The sequence below is a fragment of the Chaetodon trifascialis genome, chromosome 5 (genome assembly GCF_039877785.1).
Source record: "Chaetodon trifascialis isolate fChaTrf1 chromosome 5, fChaTrf1.hap1, whole genome shotgun sequence".
Taxonomy (NCBI): Eukaryota; Metazoa; Chordata; class Actinopteri; order Chaetodontiformes; family Chaetodontidae; genus Chaetodon; species Chaetodon trifascialis.
The window spans coordinates 1,275,127-1,291,343 of NC_092060.1; the positions used below are offsets into that span (position 1 = coordinate 1,275,127).

General features: G+C 40.6%; 1 protein-coding gene across 5 annotated transcripts in view; it reads right to left on the minus strand.

The window, feature by feature from the left end:
- Nucleotides 1–16,217, minus strand: part of csnk1a1 (casein kinase 1, alpha 1) — a 60,268-nt gene that overhangs the window by 16,988 nt on the left and 27,063 nt on the right. Inside the window, exons 5-10 of one of the 5 annotated variants that reach the window (XM_070962735.1) lie at nt 16,101–16,184; nt 12,309–12,448; nt 11,981–12,059; nt 11,348–11,422; nt 11,161–11,267; nt 7,202–7,314 (exon numbers count right to left, since the gene is read on the minus strand). In XM_070962735.1, the coding sequence (XP_070818836.1) occupies nt 7,202–7,314; nt 11,161–11,267; nt 11,348–11,422; nt 11,981–12,059; nt 12,309–12,448; nt 16,101–16,184 (598 nt within the window). Of the gene's footprint in view, nt 1–7,160; nt 7,315–11,160; nt 11,268–11,347; nt 11,423–11,980; nt 12,060–12,308; nt 12,449–16,100; nt 16,185–16,217 lie in introns of those variants that run through there. The other 4 variants (XM_070962733.1, XM_070962734.1, XM_070962737.1 and 1 more) reach the window with 4 other exon arrangements.

Here is a 16,217-nt window from a genome sequence, read left to right on the forward strand (position 1 = left end):
GATCTAACACACTGTCCACTGGCACATCCTCTACCTGACACTAAAGGGATGTATAACCTGACACTGAGGCGTAGAGTGTTTCTGATGACAAACATGGTGTTGCTTACAGATTTGCAGGTAAAAGAGACATCCTGAAGTCAACACAGTCAATGAATGTCAGGCCCTGGATAGCTGTTCTCTTGAGAAAGTAGTAAGTCTCAGTGTGCCGATATTTCCCAATCCCACAAATGTCATGTTGGATTGGGCAGATGAGATGCGACAGTGGCATATTGCTGCCCTCTGTGTATCACTCCACCAATCAGGGCTATCTCTTAGAGTGACCATATGGTTCCTCCTTTCTGCCTGCTGGGAGTTTGCCAAAAGGCACTTAACTTTCAGACCATGTCAAGCATGACAACCTCTGGTCTGATGAAACTAAGACTGAACTAATTAGCCACAATTAACAACAGTATGTGTGAAGGAAACCAGGCACTGACAATCACCTCAGTTCAACCTAGTGGTGGCAGCACCATGTTGTGGAAATGTTTTTCTGTGACATAGACTTGGAGACTTAGTCATGATAGTGGGAAAGATGGATGCAGAAAAAAATCAATAACAATCACTCATCTTTTCCAGAACCTTTTCCAGAGTGCTCAGGATCTCAGGCTTGGTCAAAGGTTTATATTTCAACAAACCAACAACCCAAAGCATATTCCAAGAAAACACAAGTGGTGCAAAAGCAGTCCAGCTTGAGAGCATTACACTGTGAAAAAAGACAATGCTAAATGTAAATGTTGTAACACCGTCTTAAAAGCCCCAGTACAACATTAGTGTTTTGCCACCTGAAAAGTCAACACCTGACGGTCACATTGTAAGCCGAAGTGGAACACCATCCCTCCCAAAAAACAGCGCACACATTCGGCTGAAATTATCAGAGAACCTATAAATGTCACACTGTAAATATCTGGCAAAGTAATGTTCAATTTAAGCTCAATACAACGTTAAATGAGTGAACTCATTTGAAATTCAGCTCAATTAAATAGATTTTTAAAATTCCATTCGAAGGGTTTTATTGTCTGCTTGTGACAGGGTCAAAGGCTTGCTTCTATCTGCATATGACATGGTAAATCAAGCCTGAGCTGTTACAATTAGCTAATTTCTGTGAAATTTTCCTATATATTCCAGGAATTCTGCAACCCTAGACAAAGCACAATAACAAAATTGAAAACACAACAAAAACAGTAAACAACATTTTACAACATACAACATTTCAGAACAACTAAAACAGGGGGGACAACAGTTCTTGTTTATGACTGAAGAGAACCCATGCAAATTCAAAGTTTAATCAAGACTGCCCCCGATACTATATGGACACAAACTCCCTACTGTAGGTCGCACAATATTGTTCGTGTTAAAAAAACACAATGATTTCCAATTACAGAACCCGTGGCAGCAAAAACAGTTCAGCTTCACAACTCTCTAAAAACAAAGGCATTATCGATTAGTGTAATAGCCAATGATACATCCATGGCCTGCCAGAGCATCTGAGATTTCACTATTTAATATACAGTCCCTGACAAAAGTCTTGTTGCTTATCCAAGTTGTAGGAACAACAAATAATAACTTGACTTGTAGTTGATCAGTTGGAATCAGAAATAGCTTATATGAAAGGCAAAGGCCTCTCATATTAGATTATGTGTATTATACCAAAATAAAGTATTGTATCATTCATTGAGTTTTATCATTTAGTTGGAAGAGAAAGTCAGATTTTGCTTGGACAAAAGTCTTATCACATACAAAAAATAATACACGATAGAAATTACACTTCATTTTGAATACACAAACATGCTACAATAACATCAGAACATAAAGCCATGGTGCCTTGGGAAAAATAATATGTAACATGTATGACCCCCATGAGCTTGGAGGACTACATCCATACATGTCGGCAATTACACTAATAACTTATTGATGAAGTCATCTGGAATGGCAAAGAAAGCAGTCTTCCAGGACTCCCAGAGTTCATCAAGATTCTTTGGTTTCATCTTCTAAGCCTCCTCCTCCATCTTACCCCAGACATGCTCAATAATGTTCATGTCTGTTGACTGGGCTGGCCAATCCTGGAGCATCTTGACCTTCTTTGCTTTCAGGAATTTTGATGTGGAGGCTCAAGTATGAAAAGGAGAGCCATTCTGTTGAAGAATTTTCACACTTTTGTGGTTTGGAAGGTAATGGGCAGCAAGGATTTCTTGATACTTCAGGCTGTTGACGTTGCCATCCACTCTGCTAATCTCTCGCACGCCTCCATACTGGATGTAACCCCACACCATGATTTTTCCTCCACCAAATCTGTTTTCTGGGTGAATCTCGGGTCCATACGAGAGAGAGATGCGAGAAACCGTTCTTGTAGATATAGGGGTTTCTGATGACCAGCTCTCACGTAGCTCTGCTGCAGTTGAAAATGGGCTGGCCCTGGACTGTCGAAGCAACAAACGCTCCTCTCGAACAGTTGTCTTACGGGGTCTGCCTGACCTGGGCTTGTCATGAACGTTACCAGTTTCTTCATATCTTTTTCTTATCCTCTCCACTTGACATTTGGATACATTGAAGATGTCTGCCACCTTAGCAGCAGACTTGGTCTTCAGGCTCTTGATGATCAGCACTTCGGTCTGTGGTTGAATCTTTGGCATGTTGTCAGAGGTCAGGCTGTATGGTGTAACATTGCTGTCAAAAAGATGTGTCCATGTTTTAATGTTCGTATTGGTATAAAGTTAACTTGTATGTCATAAAATTTGTTTTACACAAAATTATGCTGTCACATACGTGAGTCTGTGAAATTGGGTTCGGGTTACGATTGTTTTTATTGGAGTATGAGTCTAAAAGCTGTGAGTGCAAAGTCTTATGAATACAACTCGTTTTTTTACGACTGCGAAGTCTTCACTGTGAATACGAATTCAAGTTTACGGGTACGAGTCGAAAAGTGCTGAAATGATGTCACTGAGGTCACAGTCAAGTGGCAGGGGAAAGTAATTGATCGGCGATTCCTCCAACTGCGCATGCCCCGGACGCAAACATGCAGGGCAACGTCGCCAGCCCTGGGGAGACTTCATTGGCAAAGCTCTCAAGTCTCACCCATTGGGTGTGAGACACATGCATTTCAACCCGTTCACATGCTCACATGCCATATCTTGTATTTCTCACACAGAGAAATTACCAGGATAAAGCTCACCAAGTTGCGCTACTATTTTTTAAAACAGTGGAACAGGTAGAGGAATTGGTGATGTGTCGGTCGTGAACCAAACAGCTCATAGAGTCGCTCTTTGAAGTGAACGATCGGAGCTGGAGCTGCTTTGTTTTTTTACGCACTGAGCAGGATGGGGAAGGGCGGGGGTTACAGAAACAGCATATGCACGCACGCATGCACGCACACTTGCACTAAGAAACGCTGAATTGAATAAATGTTTTTATTTGTATCAATTCATGTGTCATTTATCAGATCAGACCCCCTTCCCCACCCCAACCCTCACTGCCACCGTCAAAATCTCACTCTGAACTCACTTCAAAACTTGAGAGCCCTGCACAGGTAACGTCAATAATAATGTGCATAGCCATTATTTATTTCATAAAAATCGAACCATTTTATACAATATACATTTCTTGAACTCACATACTTATTGCTTTAGCTTGCAAGCTTAAGCTTAGGGAATTTACTGTTGTCGTATTATTTTATTTATTGTTACTGCAAATAAATAATACTTTTCATTCAAATTATTGTCAGACGGTGTCCTTTTGTGCTGGAAATAGACAACCCCTGTATTTAGAATTTACGCTTCAGATCATCAGACTGATCTACCGTTAATTCATTTTTTTGTGATCACATTTTTGATCTGATTCCCCTACATTGCAGCAATGTGTATGGAACTAGCTGCCACAAAGATTCACTGACAATATAGGCGTTTGATCACAGTCTACTAGGAGCAGTATTGATTGTAATCTTGGACAGCAGCAGAAGGATGGACCTGCGGTATCTCTCTTTCACAAACGGCAAGTGAAGCTGCCTGTCATCGAAGGATCTGTGCAGTGCTGTCAATGTCTACATGGAAAGAAGAGTTGTCACAAAACTTTTGCAGGTGGTAGCCCATTTGGGACTGAAGTCTATAGTGTTGAGGGTGAGGGTGAGGGCTCTATGTCAAGGTAGATGGGTCCATTGATGTTTTCTTCCCCGAGTTCAGGCTCAGGTTGAAATTGTGCTTGCCTGGTCTGTTGTGATGAACAACACACAAGAACACAGACTGGGGCGGGGGGGTGTGCAGTGGAGGTTATGAGTGTTGGAGTAGGGCATTATACAGGAAATGCAGTGGATCCACAGGGTGGATGTGAACTGAACGTTGTGGGAAGGGGATGTAGGTGTGGTTGGGGCAGTACACAGGCTGCAGACGATGGGGTTTGCAGAAGCAAGGACTGGACAAATTGAGGGGCGATGACTGATCAAATCTACTGAAGGGTCAGCAAATTCACCCACTCTCACTTGCTCAAAAGCTGGGAGTTGGGTTCCTTGTAGACAGAGACAGTTTTAAGGCCCCCACAGACCCCACAGAAGTTCTGCTTCAACTGATCCTCCATCTTCTTACTGTTGCTGTTCCCCCTCTGATTCTCCTCCTCAACTTCCTCTGCACATTCTTTAGCTCCTATTTGCTTTCTGACCTAAAGACTCTCCTTTTCCCTTGAGGAAAAATAGTAGTTCCCTTGAGTGTCAGTAGTAATACAGTGTTAGTTGTTGGAAAAACACTGCATAGTCTTGGTGGATGCGGCATTCTCCACACTGAAGTTGACACCGTGCATTAGACAGTGAGTGAGACGATCAATGTCCTTCCCCATGGGCATGACAAAGTACTCCCCACGCAGTTCAAAGTATCAAAACAGTCCTTCAAAGCCTCCTCAGTGTTGTTGCAGCCTGCTTTTAACAGAGTGGATGACATCATGGATGAATCAGCATTCACAGACAGGGGAATATAAACTGCTATCATGATTACATGCAAGACCCCACTCAGTAGGTAGTATAGTCAACTGCTAAATGCCCTTACTGCAGAGATATTCTTTAATCATTGTACGCCTACAGTTACACTGTGTTGAGTGTAAAAAATTCACTTTACAAATTTCTGCCTTGTCCAAGGAAACAGCAAATACAACTTCCTGTCATATTGGGTAGCACGGTGGCACAAGCGGTAACACTGTCGCCTCACAGCTAGAAGGTCCCTGGTTGACCAACGGTGACGAAAAAGGATGGGTCCCTGGGCGTGGGCACCGGCATCGGCTGGCAGCTGGCAGCCCACCGCTCCTGGTCTGCCGCGGAGGAACGACGGACCGAGGATGGGTCAAACGTGGAAAAAATAATTTCACATAAAAGCATGGCGTGTGTACAGTCTCCTCCTCCCTGTAGCATGTGTGTGCTGTGATTAATAAAGTACTAATCTTAATCTTAATGTTATACCAGTGATGCACAGATCTATTTCTCTGTTTCACCCAATACCCTGCATCAACGGTTCTCCCTACATGATTGCTTAGCTGGCACCAAAGAATGAATGTCTCTTGATTTCCTCTGCTCTGACTAAAGCAGAAATTGTTTTAATTGGCCCTGATAACATTTCCTCTACAGTTGATCAATTTATTGGTCGATGCCCCTATCATCAAATCTACGACTAAGAATCTTGGTATCATTTTGATCAGTGCAAGTTTTTACCAACATGTTACTCAGCTTGTTCGGTCCTGTTTTCTTCAGCTAAAAAATACTGCAAAAATCAAATGTATGTTGTCTCCTCCCAGTCTTTCACTACTGTTTTTTGTTCATTGCTACTGCAACAAAACAATTTCCCAGATTGGGATCAATAAAGAAGCAGTCTACTGATTCACACTTTCATCTTCTCCCATCTTGATCATTGTAATTCCCAATACACGTGCCTCAGTCAAGCTGTTCTAAACCATTTACAGTTGGTTCGGAATGCAACTGCCAGGGTATTAACTAGAACTAGGCAATGGCACCACATTAGCCTTCTTGCTTTCCTCCACTGGCTTTCTGTAAAATTCAGAATAAACTACAAGATTCTGTTGATTACTTATAAGGCTCTGCATGACCTTATCCCAAGTTACATTTCTTTGTTCCATATTGTACTCCTCAACCTTTTATCCTTTCCCTGCTGCAACTGCAAAACAAAAGGTGACTGCCTTTGCTGTTTTAGCCCCAACCCTCTGGAATCATCTCGCCCCATCAATCACATTTGCTGAATCTTTGGACTGTTTGAAGTGGATTCTAAAGGTCGTTTTTCTTTCTTTTTTTTTTTGGGGGGGGGGGGGGGGGGTCTGCTCTGTCTCCCATTGTGCTGTTTTATATTTATATTATATACCCAATGACTAGGTATGTTTATATGTTCAATTACACAACAGCTGAGAACCATTTTAGCTGCATTTTCCACTTTTGGTTTCCCATGTGAAGGCACCATGGTCTGACTTCATAGAGAGTGATCAGGTATGCCGTTTATTCCAGTCCTAAGCAACCACTATTCCTCAGGTTGTTGTTCCTAATGAGCCACAACTAGTCTCCATTTGCTGACAACAGGTGTGGATCATTAATGTCAAAGTCAAATAAGGACAGGAAAGCAAGTATTGTGTAAGAAGGGAAAAACAAAAATATTTTCAACAATGCCCAGTTTGGAGAGGTAATGTTAATAAAGACAGACTGCAGAAGAGTAATAGGTGTGTGATAAGAGCGAGTTGGTTGCATTAAAGCAGTGTCACAAGGGAGAGAGCCCATTGTCTAGTCCCAACAAAGGAACAGAATAGCATGGCAGCAAAGTTAGTAGTCAAATTCCCCAAGGACGTCTTTGCTTCTGAAAGACAGACCAATTGTGTCAAATTCTTTTATTTTTTGTTATTCTGCTCTTTTAGGGTGCCTCCTCAAACATATAAAGCTGTCTGGCTTCATCATTCCAACAGGAATAATAAGCTTTATTTGCTTATAATTTCCAATTATTATTATTATTATTTTTATTATTTATTTTTTTTAAAAAAGGGGCACTGGGGTGAGGGTTAGGGAATGAAACAATATCTCAATAGTCCTAAATAAAATACTGAATAAATATATAAGCAATTGGTGTCTGTAAAAAACGTCGCTTGGCTGTTTGCTACTAACCTTTCATGTTAGGCTTGGGTTTGTCAGTTTGCTTGCCTGTGGGGGTTTGTGCCTGCTGGCCCTGGCCCCCGGAGGAGGCCCCCTGCTGGGCTGCTTTCTGTTTCAGCATGGTCCAGTCAAATGTGTAGTCATACTGGTGGTTCAGCGTCCTAAAATACACAGAAATACATTATCATCACAACATTCCCCACAATCAGCTGTTTGAAATGGGTTATGGACAGATGGGGGCAGGAGAAGGACAGAAGCAATAAAGGGCAAAGTCAGAGAGCAGAAAAGAGACTGTAGGTAGAAAGACTAGTAGGAAGAAAAGACACATATTCCAAGATGGTGAAAGCCCACAAATCACAACACAAGTCTGCATTTAATGAAAGTCGATTTGTCCATGTATACATACTCCAGATATAGCAGTGAGAAAAAAGAAAAACAGACAGTGATGACTGACAAAAAGAGAAACTGGAGCATTCAGAGGCTGTTTTACTCATTTATTGATGAGAAAAATATGCTACCAAAAGTAATGTATAAATATAATATAATAAAGTCAGCAGTAAATGTCAGAACCTATATGAAAATATGCAACCCGCCACAAGAAAAACCAGCAACAAGTCAGCCCGGCGCAAATTGTGTAGACAGAGAAAAAACTTTTTTTTTTTTTTTAAATTAGCGATTTTCGTTTTTTGCAGAATATTTAAGTTGAAATCATGAAAAAGCCACTCCATGTTTCAAATAACAGTATTGGGGGCCTTAAAACCATAAACTTTGTATTTGAATTTGGGTTGTTTTAGAGGAAATTCTCAGTCCTAGTTGGGGGTGTGGCGATTCAACAGTAAATTAGCATACTGGCTTTCTTCGGCTATGCACATGCTTCTGTTCTTTTTTTGGCCAATCAGCTGCACGTTAAAAGGGAAGCACATGACGACTTACGCAGCTCCTGGTTATGCCGACAATGATCTCACTTCTGATTCTGAACCCGAATTAGAAGATGAAACTGAGGAAACTGACGAGAGCGACTGCATTACACTGGAGAACATCCCTAATCTACAGTTGACCTTAGCTGAAGAATCAGAAGACAATGAAGAATGCGACAAGACTAGTAGTAGTGATGGCCGCGCGTGAGGACGCAGCGGTTCCTCTCTGTCCCGATAATGTGGTGTCTACATGTTTGTCTTCATCTGTGTGTTCGAGTGATTTTATGTTTTCGTGGCGCTTGTATGTCCCAATGCACACATACAGCTGTGGGACTCTTTTTTTTTTTTTTTTTTTTTTTTACATCGGCGACACAGCAATCTGCAAACTAAACCCATCACACGCTAAGGAGTTACTCGACCTCAGCCTACTCCGGTGGCCCGTTTCAACACCAACCCCCACTACTGCAGCACACGCGCAGAGGAAGCACTGCAGGCGGTGCGAGAGGAGGCGGAAGCAGGGAAAGTGCGGGGGCTAGCAGCGAATCTATTGTACTCGCCAATGTATGCTCCTTGGACAACAAACTGGACTATTTGTTGGTTTCTTTGTAGATAAAAGAGCTTGGTCTGTACCAGCTCTATGTGGAAAGTGTCCTGAGACAACTTCTGTTGTGATTTGGCGCTATACAAATAAAATTGAATTGAATTGAATTATATACACCTTCTGAGATCGACCCAGCAGACCGTGAGAGAGTGCTGTGTTTTAATTTTTACGGAGACGAAAAGGCCTGTCCATGAGGGTACGGACGACAAACTCCCTACCGACTACGAGGAAAAAGTTACAAACTTCCGCAAATTCACACAAACAAAGATAGCTGAGAATTCCATTGGACTGGACGAGATCATAAATATGGATGAAGTACCTTTGACGTTTGACCTGCCTCTCACTAGGACTGTTAACAAGAAAGGTGAGTCGTCCGTCACACTGAAAAGTGGCCATGAGAGAACATATTTCACTTGTGTTCTGAGCTGCACAGCATCCAGACAAAAGCTTCCACCAATGGTGATTTTTAAGGGAATGACTATGCCAAAAGAAAACCTCCCGAAAGACATCATCGTGAAAGTCAACACAAAAGGGTGGATGATAGAAAACCTAATGAAGGAATGGCTGACAGAGTGCTACGGCAAGCGACCAGGAGGATTTTTTCACAGAAAAAAAGCATTGCTCGTTTTGGACAGCATGAGGGCCCATATAACAGAGTCTGTGAAAGTAGCCATCAAGAGGACAAACTCAATTCCAGCTGTGATTCCTGGGGGCACAGCGAAGTATTTGCAGCCACTCGACATCAGTGTGAATCGTGCATTTAAAATGGCACTTAAGTTAAGTGGGAGGCTTGGATGACAAGCGGCGAGAAATCATTCACCAAAACTGGCCGCATGCGAAGAGTAACTTTTGCTCAAGTCTGCCAGTGGATCCTGACAGCGTGGAGCAGTGTTAAAAAAGGCCCCATTACACACACACAAAAAAAAGCCACGATTACCAACAGGTTTCGAAAGGCTGGACTGCTGCATGATGAAGAGGACAGCACAAGCACAAATTCACCTTTAGACAAAAGTGACATTGAGAGCAACAACCAAAGAGAGACTGAGAAAGTGTCTGATGAAGCCATTCTGAGGCTGTTCACTGCACAGGAGGAAGATGAAGACAGCGACCGATGACTTTTCTGGTAGACTAACTGGCTACGGGTGGTAGGCTGGTTATGTTTTTTAACCAGCCGTGTTACTGCACTTTTACAGATGTTTTACTGCCGTGTTACTGCACTTTTACACTCGTTTTACTGCTGTGTTACGGCACGTTTGCTGTCGTTTTACTGCTGTGCTACTGTTGTGTTACTGTCATTTTACTGCTGTGCTACTGCTGTGTTACTGTCATTTTGCTGCTGTGCTACTGCTGTGTTACAGACACTGTTTGGAAGAAAACATTTATTTATGGTAATTAAAAATTTAAAAAATCTTTCTGTGTATCATCTTTCTGTGTAAATATCTCCTGGTTTTCTCATGGCTGGTCACATATGTTGGTGATGCTGATGTGGATAACTGCAGTTACAACACAATCTCAGTGGACAAAAATAGAGACTCTACAGTCTACTAGTTTGTGAAACCTGTTATTTCAGCAACTTGTCTTACCTTCTATCAAGCCGCCACATGAGCCAGGCGAGGGGGATTTCGGACGTGCGTTCAAACAAACAAACCTAATTCCAACGAAAATAAGATCTGCTATCCTTCTAAATGGGCTACAACTTAAATATCTTATCCAACGGTGTATGCCTGTGTCAGTATAAATGTAAACGAAAAGCTTCAATCTTATATTGCAAGTGGTCAGCTTGATATTTGTGATTTCTTGGATCGTGGTCAAAAAACTATATCACTCCCGACTGCGGCTAACGTTTCTTCTCAAATGTGGTCACCTCTCATGCCTCAGTTCCTGTCTACCTATAAAGAGTTCTGGTTGGGGTCATAAGGCAAAGTAAAAGTGCAAGGGGGGAGATAATTTTCAATAAAATAAAAGTATGAGTAAATTGGCCCTAACTTAACTTAACCTAACCTAACAACTTAAATATCTTATCCAATGGTGTATGCGTGTGTCAGTATAAATGTAAACGAAAAGCTTCAATCTTATATTGCAAGTGGTCAGCCTGATATTTGTGATTTCTTGGATCGTGGTCAAAAAACTATATCACTCCTGACTGCGGCTAACGTTTCTTCTCAAATGCAGTCACCTCTCATGCCTCAGTTCCTGTCTACCTATAAAGAGTTCTAGGTGGGGTCATAAGGCAAAGTAAAAGTGCAAGGGGGGGGGTAATTTTCAATAAAATAAAAGTATGAGTAAATTGGCCCTAACACCTTTGGATTCAATATTAATTGCTGTAAATTGACACTCCTTTTTTTAGGCAGCATGAGAGATGGACTGGAGCAGTCTATGACTGCCCCACATTGCAAACTTGTCCTTACACTTGACTTTATTTTGTCATGTAGTACAGCAGACAAAACCTTATTGCAATAATTTTTGGCTAAGAATGTGTGTGTGTTTACCTAAAGAGGATACGGAACAGTTGGCGCAGGTACATGTAGTCTGGAGCCTCCTCAAAGCGCAAACCACGGCAGTAGTTGAGATACATGGCAAACTCTGCTGGGAAACCCTGAGAACATACAGAATACAGTTGAGTTGTGTGGATGTGAAAACAACTTTCACCACTGTCCCTGTTTACCATGTTCTTACCTTACAGAGGACCTCAACAGGGGTGGACATCTTCTTCTCTGAAATCTTCTCATACTTTTGCTTCTTTGTAGCAGCCTAAAAAACACACAAAAACATTAACAATGTCTGTAAAAACAACATACAACAATATATATACAGTATCTGCGGTATTATTTCTGCAGCATAACCACCAACCGTGTTGGCATCACAAATCACTGGTTGCTGTTGTAGTTGCTGGCATTAACACCAGTTCTCTGTGACATTAAACTGCATTTTTAAGTCCAGTGTGTCTGTGCAAGTGATACATATTTCATTATCCACACATTGTGGCTCACTGAACCCTTAGTGTTACCGCCCTTTGTACTTGTGACCTGGGCATGTCAAATGGACCACTGGCCCTAGTTAAATTACAAAGGCTTTAAAAACTTCATGGTCACCTTAACTCTCTAAAATGCACTATTCGCAGTATAGACCATATACTAGAAAATACAAACTGTAATGTATTTATTTGTATTCAAAGGTTGAATAAAATGAACAAAAATCAAACAAAAACTAATAAAACTTTAAAAAACAAGACACAAAAAGACAACAAAAACAGCATGAAGAGATAGGAGGACAAAGACCATTCATTGACAGTGAGTTATATTTTCATACCTTTAATCCCTGCCATGGGAGACTGGTTCTGTTGAAGTACATCAGCACATAGCCTAGTGACTCCATGTCATCACGGCGACTGCGGACAATATTAGAGTATAAAAGCAGGGCACCACTGCCTCTCTTACATAATAAAACATAATGGTTAGTGGACTTAATTCTTGCTTACTTGCTGCTCAACTGAGAAACTAGTTCTCATGTTTTCAAACGCAAAGTCCAAACACATTTTAGTTATCGGCTTTATTTTGAAAAGCATTTCACTTAAAAGAAAAAAAAGGAATAAATTTCTTTGAAAGCTGAGCATCAAATATTACATGAATGCACAGACCTCTGTTCAATGCCAAGGTGTGCATTGATGGAGGCATAGCGTGCTGTGCCAGTCAGGTTCTTGTCTTCTCTATAGGGGATGTGCTGTCGTGTTCGGTTGTCTCGGTACTTCTTTGCCAAACCAAAGTCAATAAGGAACAACTGACAGAGAGGGAAAGAACACATTGTGGTTATCTGTCAGTGGCAAAACACTGACAATAATCCAGAAGTTAATCAGAAATAAATGTTTTTTTCATTTCAGACACAGGGAATTAGCTGAGTCCTGCTACAGCACACAAATTTAAAAACATTATTCCTTAGACTGGGGAAATCCTTGTGACAACAGAAACATGTACAAGGGAAAAAATGTCATATTGAGTATGTCCCTAAAAAAAGACACTTCTCGCAGCCTCAGTGTAGCAACAGCACTCTTAATATCATAGTAAAAGTAGCCATCTTCCAGATGTGTTCCTTGAAGGACACATCATGTTATTACTGTAAAATATGTACAATGGTTAGTTATTAGTAATGTTAGTTATTCTCATTATTCCATTGCATCACATTGTTTCTATGCTCATTAAGCTGTGAGACCACATTTAGTCAAATACCCTTTTTGATGGTTGAATCTTTTGCAGCTTCTGCAGTGCACAAAACAATTTTTATTTAGTGCACTGTGGTGGGTGTGAAAGATGGTTATGAACATAATATTTCTGCATTTAAGAGATTCACCAGTAACATACAGTTAGCACACTTGACTGAACATCAAGGTGCCCAGTTTGTTTCCTATGATGTACTGGGTGGCTCACTTGTCCCGTTAAGCAGTGGCTTTCTTAAAGCTATGCTGTTCACCCCTGAGTTCTTAGGTTGGACCCTATGACAATTATGGCACTTAATGACTCTAATTTTGTAAGGGGGTGCTGAGGAGGCGTGAGTACCTGTTGCTTTAAAAAGATCAAAATGACAAATGTCATAATTCTTAATGACAGTAAACTACAACATGCTCAGTGATCATGCTCAAATTGAACACTTCAGGAACAAGCAAACCAAAAAGACACATTAAACCCACCCCTCCATAATTTGTGCAAACTGCTAATGTAAACAACAGCCAGACAAAGAGGCTAAAAACAAAAACAAAAAAAGGTTCTGGGATCCGTAACAAGAGTTTTTGATTCAGCACAACAGCAATTCTACAGGAAATAAAAATGAAGAAACAGGCCGACGGATATGCCTTTATGTTGTGAAAAGGAATACTTCAATGATAAAGACAAGTCCTGTTTGCCCATAAGCCATAGCTAGTCAATGTTTGCCATAGCAGTCACTGTGAAAAGCAATGTGGCAATGGTGCAAATAAAGTCCAGAGACACACCTCTGTAGTGTCAGTCTGACAGTTCAACCAGCTTAACGTCACTTTAAGATTAATGTCACATACCTCCTTCCAAATTTTATGCTGTTCAGTGCGCTTAAAAAAAACAGCAGTACTTGGTCAATAGTCTCTAGAACTGGTACAGTTAGTGGTTTTTTACAGTCTCTTCAACCTGACTTCCACCAATAAGAAGTAAGATTTTACTATTTTACTATTTTTAATATGTTTACAAAAGTGAACTCTGAAAATGGACATCTACAAAATACAGTACACTCCAAGTTTTCTATTGCCATTAAGTTAAAAAACATGAATATTGATGTGACATCCTACACTGAAGCATCCCAACCCTAACTGGTACTGTCAAAGGGAACACAACCAGAAGTGAACAGTAGTGTCAAAGTCCCCTATCCAAAAAAAAAAAACACTCTATGCATTATTATAGAGAAATCATAATGAAAAGGTGTTTCACACTTGAAAACAACATGAAAACCATGACATTATACTGCCCTTTCACATAATATCTGGAAATTCCTTGTAACATGCTACGACCACATGTGACCATACCAGACAATCTGAAATAGAAGCTTGCACATATTGCGCCCTTAAACTCTTGTGAATTCATACAAACTACAGCAGTAATAGCACTGCATTTCTGAGATTTTAGGTGCACCTCCTCCTTGTGAACCTGAAGTACATGAGCACACTGTTCAGTCCATTGTCTTTTACAATTATCAATGACTCATTATGCAAGATGCTTCAGGGAAATGTTTATGAATCTGCGTTTTAAATGTACACTTGCAGATGGTTTAAGTCCCGAATAAGCTTTCTAGTTTATGCCATTTCGGCTTGCTAAGAGGCGTTTACATGGCTACCAATGGGTACTTCATTTGCATAATTTCACCAACTCATGTGCACCACAACAAAATTCAAATAAAAACGAAAAAATTGAAAATCCAGTTAATTCGTTACATTACAGAACCTATGTTTGGACAGCAGAGGCACAAGCAGAAGCGGCCAATGTGAGTGGCTGATTCCTAATAAAGCTTGTGACATTTACACTGGCCTATGAAGAGTCTAAATATTGTTAGGCTTGTTGCACAACAAACACCATATTTAAAAAAACTAAGGGTGTGGGTGTTGTGGTGCTTACTGCTAACCAGCTGCCTGATGACAGCTCTGTAGGGTTTTTGCTAAATGAATGTGAGTTTCATGCCCTTATGACATCCACAGAAAAATCAGACTGTACTTCAAGTTAAATAAGCTTGACAAAGACATTTAACTTTTGAAAAGGAATAAGGTCCTTAATAATCCACGGAATTATCAGTAACCCCTCCCAATCCACTTATATCTGAACATTTTCATGCGAAGTGAATGAGCAGCAGATGTGTAGTAAAAAATGGCGCCTTGATTTAGGTGGGCTTAGAAGTGGACGCAACTATGATTCTCTTTTCATGTTCATAGTAATAGTAGCTTGGCAATGATTTATTTACTTAAAAATCATTTACATTTTTAGAGCAAAATCTACAAGCTGGACACATATTTTACATAAATAACTGGGTTTAAGATAGATTGAATAGTATGATTGGCTAAATTCCTTGTACTTGTATAGCTTTAAATGACCTAAACTTTCTTACTCTAGGACATGGTTTCATGTTATGTTCCAAACAAAACACTGTCCTCCAACACCACAAGGATACAGATGAGGTTGCTTTCTGATTTACAGCTAAACTGCAAAATACCCAGCCAATTGATATTAGAATGTTAGCCAGACACTTTTAATACACTCATATCAGACTCACCTGGTATTTTAAAAATAACCACCTATATTTTGTTGTTTGATTTGTAAGGTCACCAAACACTAAGTGCTACTTGTATTTTGATTGTTATTTTACAAATACTGAATTATGATGTTACACTGTCTACATGGAAGTATAATATTATTAGTATTATATCATCAGTCATCTATCTTGTCTAATAACGACTATCATTAGAGCTTTTCTGTCCTTTTTGATTGGATGCATATTGCTCCTTGTATCAGTATGACTGCTCATTCAGTACTGCCTTAGCATTGAGATAAGGTTTGATTTGGTTCAATATGAATTACTACAGAATGAATCATTGCATTCCATTAGATAAATGCTTTCACCACTCTCAGGCCAAATGTCACACTAAAGAGACAGGAACCCATTCAATCCATGATTAGCAGGGACTTGGACCCCTTGTTACAACAAATAGGTACAATAGTAACTCCCAAAGCAACGCTAATGGAAAGACTGCTTTCCCCTCCTACTGTAAAACATTGCACACTGGGTGGAGGAGTACATACATTGGGTATTATGAGTGTAAGATGGGTGCTGGTGATCTGATTCACTTTTAACCAGTGTAGTTAGGTATGATAGCAAAGCGACAACTGCTGTGTTGAGGCAGCTGGTGTTGTGGTAAAGGTCACACCTGGTTTAATCCTGAGAAAGATGGGTCCTGAGAAGAGCTAACAGCCAAGCTTCTTTTCCTCTTCCCCACTGACGAGTCTAAACACTAGGGCAGACAGTAGAGGGGCAGGGGTCAAAA